The following is a 15,614-nucleotide window of genomic DNA, read 5'->3' on the forward strand; positions in this document are numbered from 1 at the left end:
TTGCAAAATTATTTGACTGAACTCAAATAATAATAATAATAATAATAATAATAATTTGTTGTAAAATTATTTGACTGAACTCAAAAGAAGTTAAAACAATGACTGCGTTTGGCGCTGTCCAGTGGTGCTGAAAACTGTCCGTGCCATCTTAAACGAATAGCATACTGTTTCGCATTTTCTGCAGTGCCCTTTAAGCGATTAGCCATCAAATACACCATTAGAGAACAAACAATTTATGAGAAAGGTATTTAAAAGGGGCGTTATCTTACCAATTCCGAATGACTGTTTTTTTCTATAAAGTTATTTTCCTGGATTGCGCGCTGCATCGTCTCAGTGAAACTCGGGTCCACCACTAACACACTCTGTCCACCGAGTGTAGAAAACTTACAGTCACTCTTCCTCGAGTCAGTCGTCATGCACACTTCATAATTATACCCGTGCGGCAGAGTTCCAGTGACTCCTGTGTCTGCGTAATGCGGTGGATAGTACGGAATAACAGGCAGATTGGACTGATAGACGAAGCGAGATTGTCTCCATCTGTAGATCTTTACTGATATTATCACAACCACACAAGTGATAAATAGGAAAGAAACAGCGGCCAGTGCGAGAACTAAATAAAAAGTCAGGTTGTCATTATATTGTTTTTCATGCGTAAAGTCTGTGAACTCTGACAGCACTTCAGGAAAACTGTCAGACACAGCCACGTTAATGGAGACCACAGCTGAGCGAGAGGGCTGTCCGTTATCCTCCACAACAACAGTGAGTTTCTGTTTGACAGCATCTTTATCAGTCACTTGTCGCACAGTTCTTATTTCTCCATTCTGTAAACCCACTTCAAACAGCGCTCTGTCTGTAGCTTTCTGTAGTTTGTAGGAGAGCCATGCATTCTGTCCAGAGTCCATATCAACAGCCACCACTTTAGTGACGAGATATCCAACATCTGCAGCACGAGGCACAATCTCAGCGACCACTGAACCGCCAGTCTGTACTGGATACAGAACCTGAGGAGCGTTGTCATTCTGATCTTGGATTATAATGTCCAAAGTCACATTAGTGCTGAGGGGTGGAGAGCCTCCATCTTGTGCTTTCACACAGACACTAACACTTTTCATTTGCTCATAGTCAAAACCGCGCAGCGCGTGTACCACTCCACTGTCAGTATTTACTGATATAAAAGAGGAAACAGGGGATCCACCCACTGTAGTTTCATCTAGAAGATACGAAATACGAGCGTTCTGGTTCCAATCATCATCTTGAGCACTCAGAGTAAATATGGATAAACCAGGTGAATTATTTTCAGTAACAAATGCAGTGTAAACAGTCTTATGAAACCTGGGCGGATTGTCATTAACATCTGATACTTTCAGATTTAAAGTTTTCTGACTGGAAAGCGCAGGAGACCCTGAATCTGTAGCTGTGATTGTGATGTTATATTCGACCACACGTTCACGATCTAAAGCAGCGTCAGTCACTAAAGTGTAATAATTCCGCAATGAAGACTGAATTTTGAATGGTGTGTTTCTATCAATTGTACAGTCAACGTGTCCATTGTCTCCTGCATCTAGATCCTTGACACTGAAAATAGCGATAGTGGTTCCAACAGTTGCGTCTTCCGTAACTGGACTTGAAAATGACATAACACTGATAACTGGTGCATTATCATTAACATCAATTAAATCAACTATGACTTTAGCTGAGTTTCCTAAACCGCCTTGGTCTTTTGCTTCGATATCAATTTCGTATTTTTTTGCTTTTTCGTAGTCAATAAGTCCAGTTAGTATTATAACACCTGTTTTTTCATCGATTTTAAAAATGTCATTTATGTTACCTTTAAAATTAGCAAAACTGTATGAAATCAAACTATTTGCACCACTGTCTGCGTCACTAGCATTAACAATTGTAATATAGGTTCCTTTAGGTGAATTTTCTTTTACTGTTGCTCTGTAAACTGACTGGTTGAACTCTGGCGCGTTGTCATTTGCATCTAGTACAGTGATTTCTATTTTCATATTACCAGATCTTTGAGGGTTTCCTCCGTCGACCGCTGTGAGAATGAGAGACAGTCGTGGATGCTGCTCTCTGTCTAGAGGTTTCTGAAGCACCATTTCAGCATATTTGATTCCATCGGGGCGCGATTGTTCTTTAAGAATAAATTTATCATTAGGTGACATAGTATAATGTTGTAGTGCGTTTAGACCTACATCAGGATCATCTGCGCCTCCCAGTAAAAAAAGAGCTCCTGGTGCGGCTGATTCACTTATTTCAAGATTAATTTCATCCTTTGCAAATGTTGGAGAGTGATCGTTTACATCCAATATTTCTACCGTAACCTGATGTAGCTCCATTGGATTATCAAGTATTATTTCAAATGTGAAGCTGCACGGAGTGGTTTCAGCGCAAAGCTGCTCTCGGTCAATTCTCTCCTTCACAACCAAAATCCCTTTGTCTGTTTTCAGCTCTACGTATTCAGTGCTGTCGCCAGACACGATACGAGCCCGACCCGAGCGCAGTCTTTGAGCATCCAGACCAAGATCATGAGCTATATTCCCGATAAGAGATCCTTTCTTCATTTCCTCTGGAACTGAGTAACGAATCTGTGCGTTTGTGTTTGAGATCAAGCAAATGGCCATGATGAATAAAACCCTCCATAGGAAAACACAATCCAATGGCTGTCCTCGCGATTGAGAATAATGAATTATTTTAGTACTTGCTGAAATCACAAACATGTTTCTAAATTAAGTTTTTTAGGTTGCAGGCTTTAGCGTAGATGGTGTTCAGCAATAGAAACATTCACGAATAATCCAGCTCGGTTGCTGTTAGTCAGTGACTGTGTCCCTTCCTCGACTCTCTTTAGTCTCCTTCACAATCTCCTAACCAGCATCAGCACAGCTCCTCCAATCACAGGAGATCACCTACATGCTTTTCTACAAATCAACAGCGGCCCTTAGAGTTGAGAACGAGAAACGACACTAATAAAAAGCCATGAAGCGTCTCGGAACAAGGATTCAATTCCGTCATTTGCTTCCAACAAAAATGAAATAGAACTATACAATCAAACAACGCTCCAACGTTCTCGTAATTTTTTTTTATCTTACTGTACATTGCAGTACTTAAATATTAGAAATCAATTATTATTCCTTAGTTAGGGGAAATAAGGTAACACATTATTTGTATGGTCCCTTTTGAACATTCTGTTATAAGTAACTTTGCATCTACATGTCAACTAATTCGCATTACAGTATGTAGACTGTCTGCTTAATATCTGCTAACATTTAATTGAGATGGTCCTCCAACAGACATTCTGACTATAAGTAACTTTGAAAGTACGTGTCAACTTATTCTAACCCTACCAGTCTACTAATACTTTACTAACACTCTAATGCGAGTCTATAGAAATGTAGGTGCAGCGTTACTTATAGTCAACAGAATGTGTTAAAGGACCATCAAAATAAAGTGACACTGAAAATATTTTCAAATTCATTTTAAAGTAAATGTAAGCTTGAATTAATGTCAGTGCCACAAATCACCTATTTTAGAGACAGAACATAGTCTTTAATATCAAATAAAGATTTTAAGGTAACACTTTACAATAAGGCTCAATTCCTTCACATTATTTAATGCTTTAGGAATCATGAACTAACAATTAATAATATTTATAGAAATTATTAAAATAGTTTAATAATATCAAATGTACTAATATGTTCGGAAATTGTATAAATAACGTATTATGAACAAATATGAGCAATAATACATTAATATATTAATACATTCCATAAAATGGTAATTAATGGTAAATGATAAGTAATGCATTAACTTACGTTATCGAACCAAATCTTATTGTATACCAATGTTAAATAGTGCAAATGATCTCTAATATTACAAACCACGACTTAATGTATAAGTTTAATATTATATAGACTTTGTTTAATTATTTTTTTAATATACATAACAGTTGATCTTACCATTTCAGGACACTTGTTGTCGGGATCTTCTAAGAAGTTATTTTCTTTCATTGCGCGCTGCATCGTCTCAGTGAAACTCGGGTCCACCACTAACACACTCTGACCACCGAGTGTAGAAAACTTACAGTCACTCTTCCTCGAGTCAGTCGTCATGCACACTTCATAATTATACCCGTGCGGCAGAGTTCCAGTGACTCCTGTGTCTGCGTAATGCGGTGGATAGTACGGAATAACAGGCAGATTGGACTGATAGAGAAAGCGAGATTGTCTCCATCTGTAGATCTTTACTGATATTATCACAACCACACAAGTGATAAATAGGAAAGAAACAGCGGCCAGAGCGAGAACTAAATAAAAAGTCAGGTTGTCGTTATATTGTTTTTCATGCGTAAGGTCTGTGAACTCTGACAGCACTTCAGGAAAACTGTCAGCCACAGCCACGTTAATGGAGACCACAGCTGAGCGAGAGGGCTGTCCGTTATCCTCCACAACAACAGTGAGTTTCTGTTTGAAAGCATCTTTATCAGTCACTTGTCGCACAGTTCTTATTTCTCCATTCTGTAAACCCACTTCAAACAGCGCTCTGTCTGTAGCTTTCTGTAGTTTATAGGAGAGCCAGGCATTCTGTCCAGAGTCCACATCAACAGCCACCACTTTAGTGACGAGATATCCAACATCTGCAGCACGAGGCACAATCTCAGCCACCACTGAACCGCCAGTCTGTACTGGATACAGAACCTGAGGAGCGTTGTCATTCTGATCTTGGATTATAATGTCCAAAGTCACATTAGTGCTGAGAGGTGGAGAGCCTCCATCTTGTGCTTTCACACAGACACTAACACTTTTCATTTGCTCATAGTCAAAACCGCGCAGCGCGTGTACCACTCCACTGTCAGCATTTACTGATATAAAAGAGGAATAAGGGGATCCACCCACTGTAGTTTCATCTATAAGATACGAAATACGGGCGTTCTGGTTCCAATCATCATCTTGAGCACTCAGAGTAAATATGGACAAACCAGGTGAATTATTTTCAGTAACATATGCAGTGTAAACACTCTTTTGAAACCTGGGCGGATTGTCATTAACATCTGATACTTTCAGATTTAAAGTTTTCTGACTGGAAAGCGCAGGAGACCCTGAATCTGTAGCTGTAATTGTGATGTTATATTCGACCACACGTTCACGATCTAAAGCAGCGTCAGTCACTAAAGTGTAATAATTCCGCAGTGAAGACTGAAGTTTGAATGGTGTGTTTCTATCAATTGTACAGTCAACGTGTCCATTGTCTCCTGCATCTAGATCCTTGACACTGAAAATAGCGATAGTGGTTCCAACAGTTGCGTCTTCCGTAACTGGACTTGAAAATGACATAACACTGATAACTGGTGCATTATCATTAACATCAATTAAATCAACTATGACTTTAGCCGAATTTCCTAAACCACCCTGATCTTTGGCCTCGATTCCAATTTCGTGTTTCTTTGCTCTTTCATAGTCAAATATTCCAGTTAGAGTGATAACACCTGTTTTTCTATCGATTTTAAAAATGTCATTTCTGTTACTTTTGAAATTAGCGAAACTGTAGGAAATTAAACTATTTGCTTCACTGTCTGCATCACTAGCATTTACAGTTGTAATATAAGTACCCTTAGGCGCATTTTCCGCTATTGTTGTCCTGTAAACTGACTGGTTAAAGATAGGTGCGTTATCATTTATATCTAGTAGGGTGACTTCTATTTTCATATTACCAGATCTTTGAGGGTTTCCTCCATCAACCGCTGTGAGAATGAGAGACAGTCGTGGATGCTGCTCTCTGTCTAGAGGTTTCTGAAGCACCATTTCAGCATATTTGATTCCATCTGGGCTCGAATGTTCCTTTAGAATAAAATAATCATTAGGTGACATAGTATAATGTTGTAGTGCGTTTAGACCTACATCAGGATCATCTGCGCTTTCCAGTAAAAAAAGAGCTCCAGGCGCGGCTGATTCACTTATTTCAAGATTAATTTCATCGTTAGGAAATGTTGGTGAATGATCGTTTACATCCAATATTTCTACCGTAACGTGATGTAGCTCCATTGGATTATCAAGTATTATTTCAAATGTGAAGCTGCACGGAGTGGTTTCAGCGCAAAGCTGCTCTCGGTCAATTCTCTCCTTCACAACCAAAATCCCTTTGTCTGTTTTCAGCTCTACGTATTCAGTGCTGTCGCCAGACACGATACGAGCCCGACCCGAGCGCAGTCTTTGAGCATCCAGACCAAGATCATGAGCTATATTCCCGATAAGAGATCCTTTCTTCATTTCCTCTGGAACTGAGTAACGAATCTGTGCATTTGTGTTTGAGATCAAGCAAACAACCACGACGAATAAGACCCTCCATAGGATAACACGGTCCAATGGCTGTCCTCGCGATTGGTAGCAATTAATCATCTTACATAAAGTAATCACAAACATTTTATACATTATGTATTCAAATTACAAAATGTATTTGATGCTTATCAATTGGAATATCCACAAAGTAATCCAGCTCGGTTGCTGTTAGTCAGTGACTATGTCCCATCATGGACTCTCTTTAGTCTCCTTCACAATCTCCAAACCAGCATCAGCACAGCTCCACCAATCACAGGATATCACCTACATGCTTTTCTACAAATCAACAGCGGCCCTTAGAGTTGAGAGCGAGAAACGACACTAATAAAAAGCCATGAAGCGTCTCAGAACTAGAACTGAATTCCGTTATTTGGTCTGAACAAAAATGAAACAACATAATAACAAACCCAACAGAACAATATAGTAAGGCAATAACCCTCCAATATTAATGTGACAATTAATCCTACTGTACTCTGAGTATTGTAAAGACAAAAAAAAAAAATAATAATTTTACCTAGTTAGATAAGAATACATTTAATAATAATACTTTATTATTCGTTCGTTAACATTAGATATGGCATTAGATATTCAATAATGCATAATACTTATACAGCATTCATTATTCTAGGGTACTTTAATAAAGTAATATAACTTTTTTAAATCAGTGATCGTTCAAAGTATATTAACTATAGTAATACATACAACTTAATTTGTTGAAAATGCATTATTAAATATAGAAGTTAACAAAAACCTAAGATCAATAAAAATCACAAAAAAATCAAAATAAATCCGTTTTAGTTTTGTAAATGGTTACAGATTTAATACAGTCGCCCAGACTTTATAATGTTATAATATTCACAATTTATTGTATGTAATTTTAATATTATATAGAATTTATTTCAGTCACTATAAGAACGTCTTACCATTTTTTGCAATTCTGGATCTTCTAAGCAGTTTTGTTCCTTGATTGCGCGCTGCATCGTCTCAGTGAAACTCGGGTCCACCACTAACACACTCTGTCCACCGAGTGTAGAAAACTTACAGTCACTCTTCCTCGAGTCAGTCGTCATGCACACTTCATAATTATACCCGTGCGGCAGAGTTCCAGTGACTCCTGTGTCTGCGTAATGCGGTGGATAGTACGGAATAACAGGCAGATTGGACTGATAGAGAAAGCGAGATTGTCTCCATCTGTAGATCTTTACTGATATTATCACAACCACACAAGTGATAAAGAGGAAAGAAACAGCGGCCAGTGCGAGAACTAAATAAAAAGTCAGGTTGTCGTTATATTGTTTTTCATGCGTAAAGTCTGTGAACTCTGACAGCACTTCAGGAAAACTGTCAGCCACAGCCACGTTAATGGAGACCACAGCTGAGCGAGAGGGATGTCCGTTATCCTCCACAACAACAGTGAGTTTCTGTTTGACAGCATCTTTATCAGTCACTTGTCGCACAGTTCTTATTTCTCCATTCTGTAAACCCACTTCAAACAGCGCTCTGTCTGTAGCTTTGTGTAGTTTATAGGAGAGCCAGGCATTCTGTCCAGAGTCCACATCAACAGCCACCACTTTAGTGACGAGATATCCAACATCTGCAGCACGAGGCACAATCTCAGCCACCACTGAACTGCCAGTCTGTACTGGATACAGAACCTGTGGAGCGTTGTCATTCTGATCTTGAATATTAATATTTATTGTCACTTCACAGCTCAAGGGCGGGGATCCTCCGTCTCGAGCTGTCACGTTAAAGGCAAACGATTTTAACTGTTCAAAATCAAATGATTTCACTGCATGAATAGTTCCAGTAAGTGAATCCACAGACACGAGAAAACTTATCGGCACACCACGCATGTCTTCATCCTTCAGGAAGTAGGACAATTGCGCGTTGGGACCCCAGTCAGCATCTTTTGCTTTAACAGTCAGTATAGTCAGACCAGGAGAATTATTTTCACCAACAAATGTTTTATATTCGTCAGAATCGAATATAGGCGGGTTGTCATTGACATCGGATATTTTTACCGTCAGTATTTTGCTTGCGTGTCGCGCTGGACTTCCTTGGTCTGATACCAAGATCGATATGTTATATTCAGCAAAACTTTCTCGATCAAGCATATCATCAGTAATTAAACTATAATAGTCTGTGAGAGATGACTCGATATTAAACGGTATGTTTTGATTTAGTGAGCAATGAACAAGACCGTTTTTACCGGAATCCGCGTCCTCTACGTTAATGACTGCAACAGTTGTTCCCAGTGGAGAATTTTCAGGAAGGGTGTTTGAGAAGGACATAAGCTGAATGGTGGGAGAGTTGTCATTTTCATCAATCACATCTATGACATATTTGCATGTATCTGCGAGACCTCCTTTATCTCTTGCATGAATGTTTAACTGATAACTATTTTGAGATTCATAATCTAAATGACCAAGAATTGTAATCTCACCTGTATCTGTGTTTATCTCAAAAAGCTCCCTCGCTTCTTTGCTGGCTACAGCGAAGGAATAGGAAACATGGCCATTTGCACCTTCGTCAGCATCAGCAGCACTAACAGAACCAATAACAGTACCAGCAGGAGACTCTTCCCTTACTTCAGTTTTAAATACTGACTGTTTACACACCGGGGCATTATCATTAACATCCAGAACAGTAATATGAATTTTTACAGTGCCTGATTTTTGAGGTGATCCACCATCAGCTGCTACAAGAACCAATTTAATCTCATCGCGCTCCTCTCGATCTAGTTCTCGCTGTAAAACCATCTCAATGTATTTGTTGCCATCGGTCTGACTATGCACCTCCAGTTTAAAACTATCAGCTGGATGTAGTTTATAGCTCTGTATACTATTCAGACCGACATCTGTATCTATAGCGCTATCCAAAGGGAAGCGAGCTCCTAAAACTGCATTTTCAGCTATTTTCAGGTTAACATTTTCTTTCGGAAATAACGGAGCATTATCGTTTATATCTTGCACCTCAACAGTGACTCGGTGCAGCTGGATAGGGTTTTCAACGATAAGATCAAAACTGAAGCTGCAAGGCGTCGTTTGCTTACAGAGCTCCTCGCGATCTATTCTTTCTTTAACTACTAGAGTTCCTTTGTCTCTGCTCAGATCGACATACTGTCGTCCTCCCTTTGTTACGACACGAGCTTTTCCAGATATGAGTCTACTTATCTCTATCCCCAGATCCTTAGCGATGTTGCCTACGAATGATCCCTCTGGCATTTCCTCCGGGATGGAATATCTCACATTGCAATTTACGACGTCCATTCCGCTGAAGCAAAGAATGAAAAACACAACCTGCCATTTTGAATGCGTAAAAACCATCCACATACTGTCTGAAATGCTTAATAAGCAGCAGAAAGCCATCTTGATAAACTGTGTGGTCAAACAAAGTGGGATTAAACACGAAAAAACATTACATTCTTAAATCCAAAATAACGCATTCATGTTCTTTCCGTCGAAGAAACGCTGCATATGTCCAACCGAGCCAGTAAGGGACTGGCAATACAGACTATACAGAGAGAGACTCTCTCTTCTCACATGTTAATCAACAGCGGCACTCAGAGCTTTAAAGTCGCAAATACAAGACCAGTAGCCTCACTGCGGCTGCAACCAAATGTAAAACATCAGTAAAATAATAATAATAATAATAATTATTATTATTAGTAGTAGAAGTAGTATGTAACTGACTCATGTTGATATATATGTGACTGGGTCAAAGGCTGTTCAATCAGTAACCAACACAACACAGCAACAGGCAACTGGATGAAACCGTTGACCATTTCAGCACCATCGGAATGAACAGCACCCAACGAATTCAATACAGAACACAATGTTCCACTCTCAGACTCTCATTGAAATGAAAGGTAGAACAAAAACTGGAATAGTGTCAACAGGTTGTGCCCGATTTTGCAAGTGAATATGTTTATGGTCAATTGTTCAAACAGATATCTATAGCTTTTCAGTCTCTATTAGACACATAATAATGTACAATCATCCATCATAAGCATGCATCTCAGTTAAATTAGAGTAAAAAAGAGTTTTTCTCACCTATAGAAGAAAATCCAGCATTGGTTCACAGAGGATAGCATGAAAGACAAAAATGAGATTAAAGTTAGGGCTGTTTACATTAAACCTTCAAACCATTAAAGCTGGGTAAAAAACCCTACAATTTAGGGTTAAACAAAATCAATAGTAGGCCTAATCATACTTTTACTTTTTTTTATTTTAAGCATAGAGGTATATTATTATATATTATTATTATAATTATTATTAAGATTTTTTTTCTTGTTATAAAGAAAGTGAGTAAATTGAGTAAAGTGACAAAAACTTTTATTAATTTGTCTTGGAACTTTAACTTTATTTGACAATTACTTTTTTGTGACATCCACAGTACAGCAGTACAATATAAAATTTAAATTTTTTCAGACACTTTCTTACAATTAACAGGCATTTACAGATTAATTAATACACATGTGTAGTTTGAAGTCGTTAAATAAACATGGCAGAAAACCTTAAATGACTATAACTCTGAGAGAGAATAATGTTGACTGCACTCTAAAAAGTGAACATGTGCAGTTGTTGCTTTAAGGAGGTATTTAAACCTGATTCTACCTACAAATTCTATTTTTGTTGTTGTAACCTACTTCAATCTGTTTAATGTAACATAAAACAAGGAAATGCTGTTTTAACTTAATTGAGTTGCATTGACCGAAAATACAATTTCCATTAAAGCTCAGGATGGACACATTTGACACATGAGCACCTGTTTCTTGCTGATCGGCAAATTTTGCTTCAGTGAAAAATTGTGATTTGGGGTTATTAAACACATTAAGTTGCATCATTGTGGAAATTGCAATTGACAGCGCTACTCTTCAGCACAATGGTAACCACAAAATTCAATAACAGACGCTCCTCTAAATGTCCAACATTAAACATTAACATAATATCTTTCATCATAACATCAAATGCAGCCCTGGGAAGTGGATATGTAGTTCCCAGTATGCTTTGCAAGGGACTGCATTTGGAGAGTAAATTTAGGTATTAGGTGTTATTTTATGTGTTTTTCAGTAAAGGGAAGATATGTTGTTAGATTATGTTAATGTTCAGTTATGTTCAACATTTAGAGTTGTTTCTGTTACTGAATTGTGTGGTTACCATTGTGCTTAGGCTGTGGGTACTATGTTCTGTTCTAAAACCAACTTTAGCCGGAAATAACATTATTCAAAATCGCTATAAAGCCAAAACAATCTCTGTTACCGTAAATTGTATGTTTATCTCTGTAAAGCTGCTTTGAAACAATCTCCATTGTTAAAAGCACTATATAAATGAAGATGACTTGACTTGACTTGACTTGACTTGACTATGGTCAGTCAGACAGTCTGATACCCGTCTTTACTTAGTGGTTCATTATTTACATTATGCTTATTGATGAACAACAGGTTTAATCCAACTAAACTGTTTATTTATTATTATTATTATTTAAATGAACTAAATTAAATGTAAGGTTAGGGTCAATTAAATTATTTAAGGGTAATGAATTTTTTTTAGTGTATTTACATAAATGAGGAAAAGGACTTTCATCATATTGAAATAAAAAAAAGAAGAAGAAGATTTTATCAAACTTATTAAGTAATTTTACCTAGCTGGAGAAATCATGTTATATCTACAGACAGTTATGCTTCAGTAAAGTCTTGTTTTTCAGGTTGGTTAAAATCAGTTTAATAAGTTTAAAATTATTGATTTTTATTTCAACAAAACCAGTTATTGTAGACCACATGAAGTAAATGTTTTAAGTTGAACCGACTAAACATTTTTTCCAGTGTGTAAAACTGACAACACAGATCAGAACTTTGTACAATCTCATAAATGCTTTTACAGAACTCAAACCAGGAAAATGAAGAGGTAGCAACCCTCATACTCACGCACACTAACAAAAACAAATAAAAAAAACAAATAAAGAAATAAAAATGTGAAGTCAAAATAATCAAATTATTTATTTACCAGAGTGGGGTAGCTTAGTCCTTTATCAGTGGTGTTACTACATGTGTCTGTTGTATTTGTGTCACACAAAGTTTGAGAGAAAGGGACCGTGTTATCATTGTAAGAAGTGATGAACTTGAAGTCACTTGTGCGCGAGCCTGTGGTTAGATAAGCGTCATAATTGTAAGAGCTGCGGAGAGTTCCTGCTCCATCCACCTCTGCATAGTTGGGAGGCAGATAGGCGCTGGGAACAGCAACTGCTCCATCAAACAACAGTCTGGGCTTTCTCCTGTGACAAAACTTCACTGCCAACATCAGTATGATGAACGTCAGGAAGAAGGTGCACACGGAAACTAATGCAATGATCAAGTATGATGTTAATTTAGAGTTGTTCTCCTCATAAGTCATATCTTTAAGTTTAGGAACTTCAGAAAGGTTGTCAGAAATGAGTAAATTCACAGCACAGGTTGTAGACAGAGACGGCTGACCGTTATCCTTCACTGAAATAACAAGGTTCTGCTTCATATTGTCAGACTCAGAAATGTCTCGTTGTGTTTTGATCTCTCCACTATGGAGACCAATGGAGAAAAGTCCCGGATCAGTAGATTTCAAGATCTGATAGGACAGCCATGCGTTCTGTCCAGAGTCAGCATCTACAGCGATCACCTTGGAGACCAGAGAGCCCGAGAGAGTCGCTTTAGGGACCATTTCAGTCATTAAAGACTTTCCATCTGGAACAGGGTATAATATCTGAGGAGAGTTATCATTCTCATCTGTTATGAAGACTTTCACAGTCACGTTACTGTTGAGTGGAGGAGAACCATTGTCTCTGGCAACAACTTTGACACTGAAGTTTCTGAACTGCTCATAGTCAAATGATCTTACAGCATGAATCACCCCTGTATCTCCATTAACAGACAGAAATGAGGACACTGGGACCCCATTGACTTCACTGGGTACCAGAGAGTACAGTACAGTCCCGTTCTGTCTCCAGTCTGGGTCATTTGCACTGACAGAACAAACAGAAGTGCCTGGTTTGTTATTTTCACTTATATAAGCACTGTATGTCTGCTGCTCAAATACAGGAGGATTGTCATTCACATCTGAGACAAATAAATGAATTGTCATGGATGTGGATAATGGTGGAGATCCTCCATCTGTGGCTGTGATGGTAATGTTGTAATCAGATTCTTTCTCTCGGTCTAGAGCTTTTGTAGTTACTAGAGAGAAATAGTTTTTAACAGATGGGTTCAGTTGGAAAGGAACATTTTGCTGAACAGAGCAACGAATCTGCCGGTTTTCTCCTGAGTCTTTGTCTTGAACATTAATGATTCCCACTTCAGTGCCTGGATCAGAGTTTTCAGGTATCGGGTTATTCAAAGATTTAAGGATGATTCTAGGTGGATTATCATTAACATCAGTTATATCTATGATAACTTTAGCAGTCGATACCAATCCATAGGCATCTTTGGCTTGAATTCCAACTTCATAGTTCCTTTCATTTTCATAGTCAATTTCTCCAATCACCACAATTTGTCCTGTTGTTTTATCAATAGAAAACAATCTTGCAGTTTTATCTGAAATTTTGCTGAATTCATACGTCACTTCCCCGTTTGGACCTTCATCAGCATCAGTGGCGCTCACTCTGATTATTTCTGTTCCTGAAGGTGTATTTTCAGCCAGAGTGACCTTATAAACAGACTGACTAAATACTGGGACATTATCATTGGCATCTAGAACAGTGATGTGTATGACAGCAGTGCCAGATCTCTGCGGTGAACCACCATCAGTGGCTGTGAGGATCATATCTATCTCCTTCTGCTGTTCACGATCCAGCTCCTTTTCCAATACGAGTTCTGCGTATTTCCCTGCATCTGCATTATCATGAACAATTAAAACAAAATGTTTGTTTCTCTCCAGTGAATATCCATTGACCGCGTTATGTCCAATATCTGAGTCATGAGCCTCAATCAAACGGAATCGCTGGCCTTTAACGGCTGATTCTGTGATTTCAAAATGAATACGCTCATTTGCAAATCGTGGCGCGTTGTCATTTATATCCTGAATTTGCAAAATTATTCGGTGCACTTCAAGAGGGTTTTCCAGGACGAGCTCATAACTGAGAATGCAGGACATTCGAGAACCACAAAGCTCTTCTCGGTCTATTGTCTCTGCCGCGATTAAATCACCAGTATTCAGATTAATATCACAATACCGTTTGCTGCTGTCCTCCGTGTCTATCCGAGCTTTACGAGCAGATAATTGTTTCACTTCCATCCTGAGATCCTTGGCTATATTTCCAATCACATGCTGGCGCTTCGTTTCTTCCGGAATATTGTAGCTCAGATCTGCACAGACGATTCTCAGAGGAAACAGAAGGAGAGCCACGAAAAACGCAAAGAAAGGAACTGAAAATAATCTGTATTCCATTTGTGAAGATTTGATGTTGCACCTGCCCAAAAGTAATTAATTTTTGACCGATGATATTCTAATAATTCTCTCGGCGTCGAATGACTGTTACTCCATTTGGTGCGGCGTTTATTCTACCAGACAGAGCTCACACTGCATACATTAAGTGTGGGAGGAGAGACGCATCAGTCTGCACTCTTGGTGAATAGCGACACTGTGAGTATTTTTCTGTTCATTGCATCTTTCATGTATGAAATGACAACAGGGATCAACCAAGTGAAGTGTGTTTGCCATCGCGTATTATTGTAAAATAATCATTTACATAAATATATAGTAGGCAATATATTGGAAATGAACCAAAAAAGGTCTCGTATTCAGAGGAAAAGTACAACAGACAGTGTTATCGCTGTCCAGACATGTGGTGCTGAAACTAGGTTTAAACGCACATGTAGCCTCCAGTGTAGGCTACTATCGGCTTCAAAATTATATATGTTCAAACACTTTTAGACCATCTACGCTAAAACTTACCAAAGAACTAAGCTTGGTTTTAAAACAAACAAAAAAAAAAAAAAAAAAAAAAAAAGAAAAAAAGAAAGAAAAGAAAAAAGGCAACAGATCTTAAATCTAGCAGATATCAAATACAAAAGTTTACTAGCCAATGCAATGTTATTTTTTTCTAATCAAAAAAGACCGCAATCTACATTAATGAAAAATAATAGGAAAAAAATATATACAGATAATTTTCTTTACAAATATAACTTTTTTTCAGAACTGATAAATGCAGCGTTCAAGAATTGCTAAAGGTGTGCAGGAATTATATAATTTTATAATATCAGAATTTCGCGACCTACGTGATCTAAAATATTTTAAAATAGCCTTCATT

General features: G+C 38.0%; 2 protein-coding genes across 9 annotated transcripts in view; both read right to left on the reverse strand.

The window, feature by feature from the left end:
• The window catches only part of LOC130082924 (protocadherin gamma-C5-like), an 89,293-nt gene that overhangs the window by 62,379 nt on the left and 11,300 nt on the right, over positions 1 to 15,614 (reverse strand). The window contains exon 1 of one of the 8 annotated variants that reach the window (XM_056247854.1): positions 12,344 to 14,798. The exons of 4 other annotated variants lie outside the window; for them this stretch is intronic. In XM_056247854.1, the coding sequence (XP_056103829.1) occupies positions 12,344 to 14,752 (2,409 nt within the window). In that variant the 5' untranslated portion in view covers positions 14,753 to 14,798. Of the gene's footprint in view, positions 1 to 269; positions 2,881 to 12,343; positions 14,799 to 15,614 lie in introns of those variants that run through there. 3 more of the 8 variants (XM_056247862.1, XM_056247847.1, XM_056247855.1) reach the window with 3 other exon arrangements.
• LOC130082746 (protein dachsous-like) lies at positions 3,524 to 9,750 on the reverse strand. Its single transcript, XM_056247600.1, has 3 exons — positions 7,246 to 9,750; positions 3,946 to 6,373; positions 3,524 to 3,527 (listed from the first exon to the last, which is right to left on the reverse strand). Exons 1-3 carry the CDS (start codon positions 9,704 to 9,706, stop codon positions 3,524 to 3,526), a joined length of 4,893 nt encoding a protein of 1,630 aa, XP_056103575.1. The 5' UTR covers positions 9,707 to 9,750.

Source organism: Rhinichthys klamathensis, unplaced genomic scaffold (assembly GCF_029890125.1).
Source record: "Rhinichthys klamathensis goyatoka isolate OS25496 unplaced genomic scaffold, OSU_Roscu_1.1 h1tg000050l_1, whole genome shotgun sequence".
NCBI lineage: Eukaryota > Metazoa > Chordata > Actinopteri > Cypriniformes > Leuciscidae > Rhinichthys > Rhinichthys klamathensis.